Genomic DNA, 16768 nt, shown 5'->3' on the forward strand with positions numbered 1-16768 from the left:
TTTTTTATTGACTTGTTGTCTCGGTGCATGAAGTGAATGATCTGTATTTCAGGTGACCGCCATGTTAACTGCGACATCACAAAAAGCTGACACAGGGATTTTGCTTTGCCACTTTGAATGACCCAGTTTACCATGACTTACACTACATGTAACACACAGAGGTGCAGCTCGTATGGCAAACTCTTTGTGTCAGGTTTTTCTTCTTGAATGCTTTTAAAGAGGAGTGTCTGTTTGGAGTCAGTGTAGTCTGTTTTTCCTTCTCTTATCTCAATAAATGTCTTCTTTTTATTTGCTTTGATGCATTGGATTTGTATGGATGGCTTTTTCCATTCACCTTTAGTAGATCTGTTTGTGTTTGCCTGTCTCTAATAGCTGCATGCTTTTAAGAATGAGCGCATTGCCCTGGTCCTCTCATATCCTGTCTTCCTGCTCGCCCCAGCGATAGCCACTCAGATGGGCCTGGAGCTGAGGAGGAAAGGTTCCCAGATGTCCACTGACTCCATGGTGCCCAACCCACTGTTTGACATCAACGAGTTCCCCGAAAGCTACGAGGCAGGACGAGCCGAGGCCTGCGGGACGCTCTGCCGCATCTTTTGTAGCAAAAAAACCGGAGAGGATATTCTTTCTGTTTACCTGTCGAGGTGAGGAAATGCCTCAGTGTGAATGTGTGCTGCGTTCACATGCAGTCTGAACAAGTTTGAAAGATTATGGAGGATTTTACTTTGGTTTGTATAAGTGTGATTTGATGGAGTGTTTGGGCCAGATAAGGAAATTTTATTTAATTACAAGAACATAATATTTCCAAAAGAACGTCATAAAATGACTGTTTTAAGTTAAATTTTGTTTTGTGCAAGTGTTATCAAATTACAACTTAATTCTTCTAATATTACAACTTTATTCCAGTAACAGTTATTCTTGTGTTATTTCTACTTTATTGTCATATGACTGTTTTTGTCGTATGATTATGACTTTATTCTGGTATAATGAGTTTATTCTTTATTCCTGTGATATTAGGACTTTATTCTCATAATTTTATTTTTCTTTCTCAGCCGGCCAATCATAGTGTGGCAAAGAAATATGAAGATTTCTGTGTTTTGTCCTTCTCCCTAAAGGACAAAAAAAAAAATCAATTGACGTTTAATAAATGTAGCCACATCATATCTTATCTAAAAAAAATTAAAATAAGTTTTGGTTTATGGACTAAATTATAAGAGCTCTGCCTCACTACTCTTTTTGTATCCTGGTCTACTTAACATTCTGGTTGAACTGGATCAGAATGTAGTGGTAAATAAATCACTAAAACTGCTATTTTTCAGTAACAGTACCAAGAATAAAAAGACCTAAGATTAGAAACTACACCTTAGTGTTCTCTTCTGCATTTAATCTAAGATGCCTCATTTCTGGTTAATGCTTCTGACGACATCATATGTTATGGATTTTAATCTAAAACATATTTATTTCAGTCCAGATGTCCTAAAATCTTTACATGCATTTGCATATTTGCATCCATAATGGAGGATGTTCTGCTGTTCTTCACCTCTTTATGCAGGTTCTACATGGTTCTGATTCAGGGTCTCCAGATTTCTGATTTTATCTGTAGACCTGTTCTGGCTTCTATCATCCTCAATTCTTCGTCTCTTTTCTGTACCGACCTGAAGGGCATCAATGTGGTGGTGCCCTATTTCATTGCTGCTCTGGAGACTATTGTGCCAGACAGGTCAGACTCTACACCAGAAAATATTTGCTGTTTGTAGGCCTGTCACGATAGCAAATTTTGCTCAACAATTAATTGTCTCAAAAATTATTGCGATAAATGATAATATTGTTTGAAGACCTTTTTACACTGATTTAATGGAAATGACGTAATAATGCATGTGATTTCTAAACAAAAAAATCTAAACAACATAAAGCCAAAGTGGAAATAAATACTGCATTCAACCAAAAGAGTGCAGATTATGTACTCTGTATGTTGCCCTTCAGTAATAATTAGATTTAAATAGAGAAAATGGGCACATCCGACTACCTGATGCAATAGTTCACACTACATAATTTTTTGCTGCTATTTTTCCCCTTACGACAATCTTAGAACGTTGGTCTTTCTCAGATTGTGTGGTGTGTTATGGTATCCTGGATGCTCCGATCTAAATAAGGGGATTTCCCCGACTGGGATCTTAACGCAGCCTGTTGAATGTGACAGGCAGCCAGTCAGAAAGCGGGGATTCTCCTCCATGCTTTCTGAGGGGAAATTACAGAGGGAATCCCAAACAGCTGACACGACACAACCCAAAGTCCAGCGGACATTGGAGATATGTGGAAACAACATTAATGTTTACTCAACATGCAAAGAATATAGAAATGACAAGAGGAGGAGTTTGAGCGAAATTGCTACCGCAGTTGATAAACCCGGTAACTTTTCAGCTGTTCTTCGTTAACGTGATGTAAATAGGTTATAATGATTTTCATTCAGTCAGGACTGACACTAGCCACATGCATTGCAGGTAGATTGTAGTAAAGCATTGATTAATGCCTGGTTTTAAAATGAGTTCACTGGACTTGTGGCCATTATTTTGTGCCCATTGTTGGACACCACACGGCAGGATCGAACCGTTATACCTAGGATTTCTGTTGGGTAATGTGTGGTCTGTCAGGTTTTGAAAATTGGCCGACAATCGGCCGACAGCTCGTGTGCGCTGGGCATTACACTAAGTTAAATGAGGAAGGGGGGGTCAGTGGAGAGCACTGGAGTTGAGCCTTTTTTCATTTGGTGTCATCAACAGAAAGAGAAAAAGGCCAGAAGAGACAATAATGCAGATAATTAAAATGACGTCGATAGTTTTAATTTCTCGTACGATTAATTGATTTACCATTTATCGCGACAGGCCTAGCTGTTTGTATCTATCTTTGATCTTACTCTTAATGTTGCTATGGGATATTTTATATTCTCATCCTGGGTTTTTTTTGTATTTTTTTAGGGAGCTGTCAAAATTCAAAATGTATGTAAATCCTACAGACTTGAGGAGAGCTTCCATTAATATCCTTCTTTCCATGCTGCCTCTGCCACATCACTTTGGTAACATCAAATCTGAGGTAAACTCTCCACACTCTGCCCTCTGCTCTCTCTGGCACAGCTTTTTTATTCATTGGAAATGTATATTATTTTTTGTACAATTTTGACTTAATTACTGCTTTGAATACGCTTTTTCAGCAGTTGGCCTTTTTTGAATCCATATACTCAGGTTAACAATTACTCAATTAATTGAGGATTATTTCAGTAATCAACTCATCACAATTAATCATTTCAGCCCTAGTTTTCATACAAGCTAGCAGAAATTGCTCTTCAACATATGCAAATAAATTCTCTAATGCTGGTTTGTGTCCTTTAGGTTCTGTTGGAGGGAAAGTTCAACGAGGAGGATGGCTGGCCTCATGACCAGCCCGTCTCCTTCCTGTCTCTGAGGCTGCGTCTCGTTAACGTCCTCATCGGAGCTCTGCAGACCGAGACCGATCCCACCAACACGCAATTAATCCTCGGTATCACCTCCTTCCTATTTCAATGTACATGGCTAACCTACACAATTATCTCTTGTTGACATTTTTATTTGTGTGTTTATTATTATTTTTTTTCCATCCTTCTCAGGCGCGATGCTTAACATCGTCCAAGACTCTGCGCTGCTGGAGGCCATAGGAGCCCAGACCGAAACGGTAAGTCTCAGATCAGACCCGTTCTTTTTCTCTTCAACAACTAGTCTACTTCATTCGTCAAGATGGCTGCCATCCCCCGTTTTTCAGGGCAGCATAGATGGAAGCCATGTGACGCTGAGAAGTCAGAGTCACAGTCGCACCAACAGTGGCATCAGCTTTAACAGCGGTGGCAGCGCGGACGCCACCAGCCCAGACTGTGAGCGTCCGGCGCAGGCGCTGCTCCGAGACTATGGTGAGACACGCAGCCACGCCACTGGTCAGCCAGCTAACACACTGATGCTGCTCTTCATTAATGATGCTCACTGAGGCTCGTATCAACACCGAACTAACATACCTGTTGTTTATAGCTAACGTGGTTAAGGTGGTGTGCAGAGTTAAGAAGCGCTGGGTAAAATGTCTTTGTAGGTGATTCATTTGTTTGCAGTGATCTAACAGTTTGAGATGATTTTTCCAAGTTTTTTTTTTTTCTAAATGACTGCTTGGAGTGATCTGGTCTGATTAAAAATAGGACTGCAACTAACAATTATCTTAGTGATCAATTCTTCTGATGTTTAATCAATTAATTGCATAAGAAAATTGGCACATTTTGCAGACTTTTTGTTTAACCAACTAAACTTATTGTATACAATATTAGAAATACATGAAAAAAAATACTAATAATTCAATTTATTGAAAAAAAAATTGTCTCCTTGAATTTTGGGCCATAACTAATGATTATTTTAATAATCGATTAATCAATTAATTGGATTAAAAAATTTTCACCGGTTGCAGATTTTTTATTTAACCAATTAAGTTTATTTTGTACAATACTAGAAATACATAACAAGACACAAATAAACCAGTAGTTTCTTTCTTAAAATTAGAAAATGAACATTTTATTGTCTAAATTGCAAAAACAGCATTTCCTTAGTGTGTAGTTGATCATTTGCAGCGAACGATGCATCTGCAGCTAAAACATAATTCTAATATCAATGTGTGAAAAGCTTGGCCCTTTCTGCTCCACTCAAGATGTGTAGGATGTGTAGGATGGATCTTTTGGCTATTTTTTGGAGTAACCATTTAATATTTGGGTAGCAAAAGGTGCTTGATAGATTTCTTTTAAAAATTTGAACCAGATGAAGTTAAAACTTTGCCACTTGAGTTTTTTTGCTAAGTTTTTTTTAAATGTTGTATGCAACATATACATATGGTTTTTTTTTTTGGCTTAATTTTTGTTCTATGTTCTTTAACCAAATGGTATTTTTTTTCCAAGTCTGTAAACTGCAGTTAATGATTAATCGATTGCTGAATTAGTTGACGATTATTTCAATAATCGATTCAGTACGATTAATCCAATTAATCGTTTCAGCCTTTATTAAAGGTCATTTAGAGATGATTTTTTCTCTCACATGGCTGAGTGGTACATTTTACAAATACACCTGTTAGATTAATCTAACAGGTGTATTTGTAAGTGTTTTAGATATTAACTAACTTATTTCACATTAACCAATAACAAATCTGCTCCCATTGCTCAGCCCTGTTTCTTTCTGCGTGTATTTTATATCTTTTCCCTAAGTTTACACTTGTAACGAATGCTATGCAGTGTTGAGATGTTGTTGTTGCATGATGTTTTTCTTTTTGCTAAGTGGGCCCTGAGTGTTTCTCCTGTCTGACCTTGTGGTGGTGTGGCTTTAACCCTTCATTGTTTCTGTTTCGCGGTGTTTGGTATTTCGGGGTGTTTTATGGTCTAGCTCTTCCAGATACAGCTGCAGGCCTGCTGGTGCGCAGCATCCACCTGGTCACACAGAGGCTCAATTCTCAGTGGAGACAAGACATGAGTATTTCTCTGGCTGCCCTGGAGCTGCTGGCGGGACTGGCCAAGGTAAGCACAAGCTTTTAATACATGTTACTGCTGGTCAGTCTTTCTGCTTCAGTAGCAAATGAACTTTTGTTCACACCTCTGTGTGAGTACTTTAACTGAGAGCTTTGATGGTAACTCTGCAGAGCCATGCATGTTTATTTAGAACAACTATTGGACAGTATTTTCAGACTAACCAATTGTTTGAGAGGCATGCAGGACGGTGGCATTTTCTACCATCACAAACATAAACATGGTGGGGTGTGTGAAACTACAGCTGCTTTGCTTTTTGGCAACAAATGAGACTGGGAAGCCTGATGTCAAATAAAGGATGGAAGAGTGGGAAAGAACCTCATGGCAACGATTAAGTATAGGGATTATCTGTTTTTTTGCTAAAGACCAGGCTTAACCTTGTTAGTGTCTAAGGCATCATGAGTCCTGAAATATTGGAGTGTTTTGAATTTAAAGACTGGCAGCTTCTTTCAGAAAACTGAAAATAACAAATGTATAATGCAAAATCAAGCTGCTTCCATGACCATCTACCTAATCCCCATAGTCTAGAGTTGGTCTCATTACTGCATTGCCTCATGTCTCTGTGTCTTCATCAGGTGAAGGTGGGAGTGGACTCTTCAGAGCGTAAACGTGCTGTCAGCTCCATCTGCGGCTACATTGTGTACCAGTGCAGCCGGCCGGCCCCTCTGCAGTCCAGAGACCTGCACTCTATGATCGTAGCTGCCTTCCAGTTTCTCTGTGTGTGGCTCACAGAGCACCCCGACATGTTGGATGAAAAGGTGCGTTCAAAGACCCACTAAAAAAGTTTTCATCTTTGCTCAGTCTAGACAGTCGGTGCTGAAAGTTTCTTGGACTGAAACGCATTTCCGTTTATCCGCCAGGATTGTTTGATGGAAGTGTTGGAGATTGTGGAACTGGGAATCTCTGGGAGCAAGTCTCGCCATGAACAGGAAGTGCGTCACAAAGCGGAGAAGGAGCACAATCCAGCTTCAATGAGGGTGAAGGACGCCGCTGAGGCCACGTTATCATGGTGAGATGTTCAGTGTTTGTGCTGTTTTTAAACGCTCCACGAAGTTGAGTTAGTGACTCAAACCTCAACACTCGCTGTCTGCCTGACTTTAGGACTGCTGCTAACAATTATAGTTTTACTATCTTGATACAAAAAGTGACTGGAAATGAAATAATGAAAAAGAAATGATGCGTTGCTGTCATCTGATTGTGATAGACTTTATGTGTACTATAACTGTCATTTCAGAAATGTTGTAAAGAACAGACCATAGAACAACTCATCAGATTGACTTTGTAAAAGGCTTAAAAAAGACAATAAAACTTTTCTTGTCTTCATGTAATCAAAGTTTTTTTGTGTGTGAATCTCCTGACACCAGCATCATGCAGGTGTTGGGGGCTTTCCCTTCTCCCAGCGGACCTGCGTCCACCTGCAGCCTGCTGAATGAAGACACTCTGATACGCTACGCCAGACTGAGTGCCACAGGAGCCACAAACTTCCGCTACTTCGTCCTGGACAACTCTGTGATCCTTGCCATGCTGGAGCAACCTCTCGGCAATGAGCAGAGTCAGTGCCGCAGCATCATCCCCCCGTCGTTGTGTTATTAAAAATGATTTGACCTGCTTTTATTTTAAAACATTATCGCTGAGATTAAAATATTAGAGACTCACCGAGAGTCAAGCAGGTTTCAGCTTGATCATCCCTGATTGGTTTCTGGCAGGATGAAAACTCAAAAATTCTAATCTTTTTTTTGTTTAGTAAATACACCACACATATTAACTACCAGGTTGCACTGAAAGCTGTCTTCATTGTGAATGCTGTTTCTCAATAAAGAAGAATCAAGCTACCTTCCCTAAGTTAGTCAGATGGAGGTGTTGGAAGGGCAGTGAAATCTATATAACATCAGTAATTGTAAGCAGTTATTGACCATTACGGTTGTATTAATATCAGCTATCGATATTAATATTGATATCAGTGCACAGGGTTTCCTGTAGAAAACTAGCTAAGAATTTGATTGGGGTTCTCCTTAAGTTATCAGCCTGTTTTAATTTCTTCACTGACTAAATTATTTCGGTCCCTGCAGACCCCAGTCCGTCTGTGACCGTTTTGATTCGAGGAACAGCAGGACGACACGCCTGGACGATGCAGCTCTTCCATCAGCCAAGAGGGGCTCGTGCCAATCAGAGGGTTAGATCTCATCAGAAATGACTGTGAAACATTGGTGTCCATAGTAACGCCAACAACTCCAGTCTGAATCTGCCCACATTTCTCCTCCCATGGCAGATGTTTGTTCCTGAGAGCCGCCCGACGCCAAACGACGATGTGGGCATCAAGTATAACGTAAAGCAGAGGCCCTTTCCAGAGGAGGTGGATAAGATCCCTCTGGTCAAAGCCGATGTCAGCATTCCAGACCTGGATGACATTGTCAGTAAGGAGGTACATTATTTGGCTCGCTTCCTGTTCACAGTTTCATGCAAACTCTGCAGATCTGAAGGATAACTCTGACTGAAAACCAGTATGAAGCTGATTCTTGATGTTTGCTACTGTACAAACTCAGGTGGGTTGTTTGGGCTATGAGGATGATTCAGCAGTCACAAGTTCACTGATGTGTAAATACGTAAGTTATTGAAGAGCAACAAAATTAATTTGGGTGAAAAACAAGCGGGTGAAGATAGTTGGGTTGGTGTAACTGGTTTCTATGGTAATCCAGTTCTTCTTTAGCTTTCTGCAAGGCTAAAGTAACATAATCAGTTGACATGTTACCATTTTGAGACGATGTTAATAGAGAAAGCTTCACAAGACCTGGATGAAGATTCATTTCACTGGATTTCTGTGCCACTTATTCAATTCATTGTACTAAGATATAGATGATGAAGGTTTTCATGCATATTAACCTGAGGATGAGGTTCTTGTCCTGGTTGTGGGAGTCTTACGGTGAAGGTTTAACCATGAATCCATCCAATCAGCTGCTGGTTGTCCAGCTCCTATTTTTTGTTTGTTTGTTTGTTTTACCACATCTTCTCCTTTCCAGCTGGAAATTCAGCACAGCAAGCTTCACAGTCTGATGGCCAAGCAGATAGACTATGAGAACACTTTGGAGCAGCGCAGCGAGGAACTCTTAAAGTCCAAGTCCTTCCCAGACCCTCAGACGGAGTGCAAACCTCCTCCGCCCTCGCAGGAGTTCCAGACAGCACGCCTCTTCCTCTCTCACTTCGGTTTTCTGTCTCTGGAAGCGCTAAAGGTCCGTACAAACATGTTTCCCCTCCCACTCTTTTGTACACTCTGCCGTTACTCGACCAGCTTAGCTGTTGTACGCCTTCATGTTGCTTCTTTCAGGAACCCAACAACAGCCGTCTACCTCCTCATCTGATCGGCCTGGACTCATCCTTGCCGGGGTTTTTTGATGACGTCAGCTATCTGGATCTGCTGCCCTGCCGACCGTTTGACACCGTCTTTATTTTCTATGTGAGGGCGGGACAGAAAAGCAGTTCTGAGGTAAGAAACAGACTTGGAGACTCTGCAGGTGTTTTACAGGCACCTTGAAGATGTGCAGTTTGAAATTGTATAAATAGATTTTGACTTTAGTTGAAAATAAAATAGTTTACAACTAAATGTTTGTTCTAGAATGAACTTCCAGAAAACTGTAAAACTGCAGAAACACTGAGTGACTAAAAACCCACCTGATCAGATCTGCCTTATTTCCTCATAACTGGAACTTTTGTGAATTTATTTCATGAATACTTGTTAGATTTTGTTGATAACATTTGACAAATTGTAATGTTTGTTGCTTGTTTTATGATTGTTGACTGTATTATTTTTTTATGATGTTGAGGTCTTTGAAACAGGTGTTTATTATATTATTTAACATGATCAAATTCTTATAATAAGAAGTTTGATTTACTGTCAAAATAAATTCCAGTTAATGTTTAAAATTCCCAAAACTGATCATATTGTTGGTTAGTTTTATTATTTTCTCCAGTCATTAAATATCAGTAAATATGATTGAATGCAGTTACTGTGTGTGTTAGTGAAATAAATCACACTTCTTTATAAAAGTGTGTGTTTATCAAGATCAGTGTTGGAACTTTACGTCCATGTCACCCAGCCTTGTTGCTGACAATATGAAACACAAATGATCTACACTTGAAAAGGGAATTTAACTCTTCTAGATGGGCAGACAGATTTTTCTGTTTAGTCAGAACATCGTTGCCGTTTTTCACTTCGTTTGCAAAATATTTTTTCGGTATATTAATGTGCATCTCCATGGTGCTCAGATTTTGAGGAACGTGGAGTCGTCAGCTACTGTCCAGCCCCACTTCCTGGAGTTCTTGTTGTCTCTGGGCTGGCCTGTGGATGTGGGCGACCATCCGGGGTGGACGGGCCATCTGGACACCAGCTGGTCCTTGAACTCCTGCTTTGACAGCACTGATCTGCAGACAGGTCAGCTTACAACCAGTTCCAAGCGCAGAAACTGATGCTGTTATCTTCACCAAATGACAGTTTTTGTTTTCGTCAGAGGAAGCAGCGAGCCCCGAGGACACGGGAGGTTCTGTGTTCAACGGAGAGAAGAAAGTTTTGTACTATGCTGATGCTCTGACAGAGATCGCCTTTGTTGTTCCCTCTTTAACAGAAAATTCAGGTTTGTGTTCAGAAATTTCTAAACATTTGAGCAGACTTTTGCTGCTCAAATGTCTGCAATTGTATTAAATCACTTTACAAGTTAATGTAGGTGTGGAAAAAAAAATAAATTTAGTTTGGGAACTTTACTATTTCATTGTCTGAGATCAAATCTATTCATTCCTAAAAAAATTTATTTATTTTTAGAGAATGACCCTTATGATTAGATAGTCACATCACAGCTGCAATTTTCATATAAATCATTGAACAATTTGGTTTTTGAATTACGGAGAGAACTATACACACTCATTGACAGGCTAAAAATGGCCATTTGGCCTCCAGATCTCTTCATTTGAGCATTTTAAATTGGATCTCAGTTTGGTTCAGATGCCGAACAATCCACAGAAATTCCAGTTTTCTGGAATTTGGTAAAAAAAAAGATCTGCATTCAATCTGGAATTGTGATTTTTATTTTGTGACTGCATTGCAAAAACACAAAATTGTAACCTGTGTTTTTGTCTAGTTTCTAGTTCAAATATATTAATACACTTAAAATAAAACAAAACAAACTGAAATGTTTTCAGCAAGATAAATAGGCCTGTTTTAAATCAACAATTCTTGAAAATGGATTAAAAAAAGAGTAGTAGTTTCACTGGCAAATTATTTAACTTAAAACTGGAAAATATCTCAATTTAAGTGAAAAAACTGCCTGTAGAATTACTACTCTTTTTAAAAAATATATATTTTCAAGACTTACTGACTTAAAACAAGCATATTTATCCTGCTAATTTTTTTCTGGAGATGTTAAGAGGATCTCTCAAGTAAAGGTAATCTTATTTCCATTGTATTAAAATGTTTGAACTAGAAACTGGACAAAAATACTTGTTTAGATTTTTTTAATATTTTGGCATTGTGTAGAAGTGTTTTCTATTTTGGCCGACATTTGCCTAAAAACTAAGAGAATAAAATAGTATTTTGTCACACTGCGTTGTGGTTTGTGGGAGAGAGACAAAAGAAAAGCTTAGTTTTTTTCTACTCAAAAGTTCATACATTTTTGAGGAAAGATTTTGAACCTTTTTTCTGGAAAGGTTCAAAATCACAATTTAAAAATGATCAGGAACCAGGACCGTCACATGTGAAGTAATGAAAAACCAGGTTTGTTCAACTTGTCTGGGTGGTTATGTTGCAGAAGAGTCATCTGTGCACAGCGACTCCACAGTGGAGGCAGACACTAACACAGACCTCATACCTGGAAAGCAATCTAATCTCACACTGGAACTGTTCCCCAACCACTCTGAGAGCCTTGAGTCTGCTAAAAAGGTAGTTTTGCATTTTGTTTGACTAAACAGAACCTCTACTACAATGTCACAGAATATAATTTAGTTTTTTTTTTAAATGTACTCATTGCCTAAACTTGCTAAGTTGTGTTGCTGTTGCAGCTGAGTCCTTTGGTGAAGACAAAGAGGTCATCGACCGGAAAGTCTTACCCCCAGCTGGGCCCTGAGACCAAAGTGTTTGTGGTCTGGGTGGAGCGCTTTGATGATATTGGTATGCACACACTACTTTTAATTATAAAACTGTTTCATGTGACCATACAAATTTTTGGATAAAACTGTTCAGGGTTCAGCAAAAATATCTGAAGGTGTTAAATACGACATGACTGTTGATGAACGCTTGGGGTTTGTGGTCTGCAGAGAACTTCCCGTTATCTGATCTGTTGGCGGAAACCAGCACAGGCCTGGAGGCCAGCATGAGCAACAGCACTTCCTGCAGGTATTCAGAGGTTACCACAGAGAGCGCTTTGCTTTCCTCCATGCACAACCCATCATCTTGTGATCTGGTTCAGATCAGGTGCAGAAAGGAAGGAAGAAAAAAAAGAAACGCTTGTTTTGCAAAATGGTACTTTAAACCTGCTGTGCAAAACAGGAAGTATTCATATGATGTGTGCAAAGGTTGGCAGAGAAAAAAGACGTGTGGCAGAGCAGTTTGTTGTGACAGTGAACAATGTTATCTATTGCTTTTAGTGAACTTCAGGTTTGACTTTACTTTATTATTTTAAAGAATGGTGTCAGAACATGTATGTTTTAAATTACTTTAGTTTTTTTCATCATGTTTAATGTGTGAGTTTAGAATCAATTCTGCTGCTTTGAACTTTGTGCATAAAGTCAAAACAAAAAAAGGTTAAAAAATGAATCTGTCATATTTGAACAGGATATCTGCACATTTTTATAATCTTAAATTCATTTATCTAAAATTAATGCATTAAAACTGTTTTATATTCATTAAAAAATGTACCTTAAACACATTGATCACAGGTCTTAAATTTTGTCATGGCAAAAATATTTAATCACATGTTCTGTAAATTTTTTCTTTCAAAATTTTTCTGTCAGACAAAGGTTTGAGTTGCACATAGATCTCTGCATTATGTGACTCGAGGCTGTTGAGGCTACCGCTAGGTTCTAATGTATTATTACTAGCTAGCTATCATGTTTAGCAAGTATGGCAATACGGAGGTTGAAGCTGTAGAGAACATATATGTGATTTTCTTCTCTCCATTTCTGACATGATAGAGGTCTTAAATTTCATTCATAATGGTCTTAAAAAGTCTTAAATTTGAGTTGGTGGAACCTGCACGAACTAGAGAAACTAGAGAAAAGCATCGGTCTGAAAACAGGTGAACGAGTCACAAATTACACTTTTAATCTTTGTGTAGATTAAAGTTAAGCTAAGTTGGAGACCAACATGTATTTCAACACGCTTTCTGGTGAACCTGGGACATGTTGGTGCAAACAAGCCAAATGTTAAAAGGCTTTACATGCAAGCAAAAGTAAAAGCAATTTTTTGTCTGCTTCAATCTTTTTATTATTATTTTTTTGTCCTTCATCCTTATTTCATAGGTATTTTGTCTTTTAGTTGAAATATTCCTCATTCTCAATAGATATGCTTGTTCTGCATTATGTTTTTCGTGTTAGATTGCAACAGTGGTCTCTTTTAAATGATTTGTTTTGTTGTATGAACTTTGTATTCTTCATGGATTCGCAACTCATGGATTCCTGTTCTAATATCACTATGAAGAGGCAATCTTAAACCAACTTCACTGCCGTTTTTCAATCATTTTGCCCATTTTAGAATTAAGCGAAGACATTTTAAATATATTTTACAAATAAATAATCAAAGATGACCATCGCATGTGTATTTTTTAAACATACTCCTTCCTGGTCTTTGCTCCAGGTCAGGGCTGTTGGAAAAGGACGTTCCTCTGATCTTCATTCACCCGTTGAAGACGGGACTCTTCCGGATCCGGCTGCACGGAGCTGTGGGCAAATTTGGCATGGTGATCCCCCTGGTGGACGGCATGGTGGTCAGCCGCCGGGCTCTAGGTAACACTGTGGCAAGGGGCTGTGACCGGCCAACATGTGATGGCTGACTACTGTAAACTGTATGTTTAATTATTTTTAAAGGTGACCTATTATGCTTCCATGAAAATGTTAGGGCAGTTCTATGGGACATACAACACATGTTCACTACATTGTTCTTGCTCCAAATCATTCTTAGATAATGAGACTTTAATTTATTCTGAGTTGTTTTAGAGCCTCCTGTCACTATAAATCTGCTGGCCACGCCCCCTCAACTCAACTTTCAACTCAAATATGAAAACTGCTGCAAACAGATGCACAATTATACAGCTGTACATCTTTGACACGCAGAGGTGGAGCCTGCTGAACAACCAACAAGAATGCAGCCAGTGGTTTCTGAATAGTAAGTCAACATCCACCTTGGCTGTGGTTGCTAGGTAACAGTGCAGTGTTACTCAACAATCAGGAGGTTTTTGAAATGTTTAATTTTCCAGACACCAACAAACTCAAGTTTATTTCCAAAAAACTGTCTGGGTGGTGTTTTTTTCTTGTTGGTTGTTTTTGGAAGCAGTTGAGACCCAAAATGGAAGTATGAGAAATAAAAATCATAGGTGCCCTTTAACATTGATGACATATATTTGACTTTAAAAGTTAGATTTTAAGTCTTTCAATGGCATTTGTCCCACCTTAGCTTTTGTGGTTTCTACAGTTTCCTCAGATGTGTATAAAGCTTTAAAAGCTAATGGAAAAATAGAATTTTGATGTGACAAAATTGTGACTTAGTTTTTCTTTCCTTTGGGTCTGCCTTTCAGGGTTTCTCGTGCGTCAGACGGTGATCAACGTGTGCCGACGGAAGCGCCTGGAGAGCGACTTGTACAACCCTCCGCATGTGAGGCGAAAACAGAAAATCACTGAAATTGTGCAGCGCTACCGCAACAAACAACTGGAACCTGAGTTCTACACCTCCCTCTTCCACGAGGTCGGAGATGGAAAGCCTCACCTCTAACCCCACTCCCTCCATCCTGTCCTAACACTGGCTCACACACACTCTTACCCTGAACCTCTACACAACATACAGCTGCGTTCACACATACATTCACAAACACGCACACACAAAATCTTTATATTTATACTGTACTATTTTGTTATTTATATGAATACATATATCAACACTGTTTGCCTTTGACTCTGAGATCAAAGTGTCAGAAACCATGCCAAGGTGAGGGAGAAACACCAACATTTCTGTATTCCAGCCACTCACCCTGGCTCTGAATGATGGTGAGTCTAATAGTCACTGTCTCTGTTCGTGTTTAGGTTCAGGCTTTGCAGCAAAGAAAAGGTTTGCTTGGTCTTTAATGCAATACGTCACTAACAATGTTGGCCTTTCTGAACTTGTACAAAACATTCTTTACACCTTTGTGATTATTACATGATTTTATGGGGTTTAGTAACATGAAATTGTGCCCAAATCTGTTTTTCATCATCAATCAAAACATTTTTCTGTTTGGACTTTTGCCAAGGATAAAAACGTTTAATCGACATGACTGTGTTTTTGCAAGACAAAGAAGCTAAGGTTGACCCATAATCTTATCTCACCACTAACTATCCACATCTTATTTTTTGCTAGCGTCAGCTACAGTCTTCCTCATGCAAACCTCACGTTTGGCCTTTGGTCTGTCCATTGGTTTCCTCCCATTTTCTTGTGTTGTTTTACTGAATGCAAATGTCAATTTTGATGCCCCCTGTGCTTCAAGCATGGCTCTCCTGTCACAGCCAGTAATGTGTGTGCGCGGCCATTTCTTTTTGCTCGTTCAGCCAGTCAGTCGACACTACATGAGGTCAGGGACCTTTTAAGAGTTCTGAACGTGGCATTAAAAATTGAAAGTTGTCACTTTAAATGAATGAAATCTCAATACTACACTTTTTTTTTTAAAATTATCATTTCTTTTTTTTCTTTTTTTTTTCCTTCAGAATCTGTCAACAAAACGCCGTTAGTTTCTCAGTAGTGCTGAAGTTTACTGATAGAGCTCATGGGTTTGGCCTTGATGTTTTCAGAGCTAAGCTTAGGCCAACCTCAGATCTGGTTTAGGTGTGAAGTCGCTGCAGATACCAAACTGAAACATTGCACAGTGTGTCTCTTCTAAACAACATCCGTATGATGGTTTCTCCAGCCAAAGCGCTCGCCATAGCTCACAGTTTGATGATGAACAGTGCACACATCTTGAGTCAGCCTATGTGTGTAAAAAGGCTTAAGATTTCTGCACCATGCTGTATAAACTTGGTCAGATTTGTTGATTTAAGCTGTATTTCTTTGAAAACACTTTTTAAAAAATCTAATTTCTGTTAAGTTTGAAGTTTTGGCCTACACAAACGTACGTCGAACTTTAATTTTTGCTTTATGTTTCACTCGTATTTTCTCACTGTATCTTGGTTTTGATTAATGCCCTCTGACTGTCTGCCTGTAATAATGTGACTTTTATTTATCACAAAGATGGAACAGGGCAAAACACCTCTTAGTTTCTTTTTGATATATATTGGAAAGTCTTAATGCACTGAGCACATTTTAACTATTTTTTTTGTTACCTTACATGTCTTTTTGTACTTTTTTGCATTTTGAAAGAAAATCCCTGCTGAAGGAAGAGTTTTATCTTGTGAAATATGAATGAAGAGGCTTTGTGGAGTTTTTAACCTATCATGTCTAATTGTGACACTTTTTATGACAGTGCTGTATGCACACGCCTTTTCTGGAAGGAAAGTTCATTAAATATGCTTCGAAGAAACTGCATACAGTCAGTCACATGTTCCTGTTACTCCTCTGTTGTTGGACTGTATTTAAGAACTTGCTCTGTATAGAAGTGGAAGATTTGTAAATATATGATAGCCTAAGGCATTCACAAGTTGTCTGTAGTGTTCCTCAGCGGAGACGATGGAGGGGAAAAAATGTATTTACGTCTGCAGTTATGTGTGGGAGGAACGCAATGGGTTTGAATGTAACATGCATCAATTAAAACTATTATTGACCTTTTAATTTCGCCCAGTCCTAATGTTGGATTCTGTTCTTGTGTGATTGAAGAAAAGTCAATTTTCTGCTTTGGTCTTCACCTGTTGCTGCACACTGCCAGACAGCTGGCTGAAAGTAGGCTTTGACACTAGGACACTCTGCTATCCTATAAACAAATTACACAAAAATATGTTTGGTCATAAAAAAGAAGCCATATATTTTTCATGGTTATAAGT

At 38.9% G+C, this 16768-nt stretch overlaps 1 protein-coding gene across 12 annotated transcripts in view; it reads left to right on the forward strand.

Moving 5' to 3' along the window:
• Positions 1–16559, forward strand: part of ralgapb (Ral GTPase activating protein non-catalytic beta subunit) — a 28864-nt gene extending 12305 nt beyond the window's left edge. For 4 of the 12 annotated variants that reach the window (XM_023340184.1, XM_023340141.1, XM_023340317.1 and 1 more), the window contains 22 exons: positions 440–641; positions 1550–1717; positions 2973–3087; positions 3384–3555; positions 3638–3702; positions 3790–3934; positions 5433–5563; positions 6148–6330; positions 6433–6581; positions 6937–7124; positions 7642–7745; positions 7842–7994; positions 8116–8175; positions 8590–8799; positions 8895–9053; positions 9833–9998; positions 10075–10197; positions 11365–11495; positions 11615–11723; positions 11870–11948; positions 13407–13555; positions 14344–16559. In XM_023340184.1, coding sequence (XP_023195952.1) covers positions 440–641; positions 1550–1717; positions 2973–3087; positions 3384–3555; positions 3638–3702; positions 3790–3934; positions 5433–5563; positions 6148–6330; positions 6433–6581; positions 6937–7124; positions 7642–7745; positions 7842–7994; positions 8116–8175; positions 8590–8799; positions 8895–9053; positions 9833–9998; positions 10075–10197; positions 11365–11495; positions 11615–11723; positions 11870–11948; positions 13407–13555; positions 14344–14537 — 3155 coding nt within the window. In that variant the 3' untranslated portion in view covers positions 14538–16559. The remainder of the gene's footprint in view (positions 1–439; positions 642–1549; positions 1718–2972; positions 3088–3383; positions 3556–3637; positions 3703–3789; positions 3935–5432; positions 5564–6147; positions 6331–6432; positions 6582–6936; positions 7125–7641; positions 7746–7841; positions 7995–8115; positions 8176–8589; positions 8800–8894; positions 9054–9832; positions 9999–10074; positions 10198–11364; positions 11496–11614; positions 11724–11869; positions 11949–13406; positions 13556–14343) is intronic. The other 8 variants (XM_023340280.1, XM_023340370.1, XM_023340576.1 and 5 more) reach the window with 6 other exon arrangements.
• The last annotated feature ends 209 nt before the right edge of the window (positions 16560–16768 follow it).

Source organism: Xiphophorus maculatus, chromosome 1, assembly GCF_002775205.1.
Source record: "Xiphophorus maculatus strain JP 163 A chromosome 1, X_maculatus-5.0-male, whole genome shotgun sequence".
Lineage (NCBI taxonomy): Eukaryota > Metazoa > Chordata > Actinopteri > Cyprinodontiformes > Poeciliidae > Xiphophorus > Xiphophorus maculatus.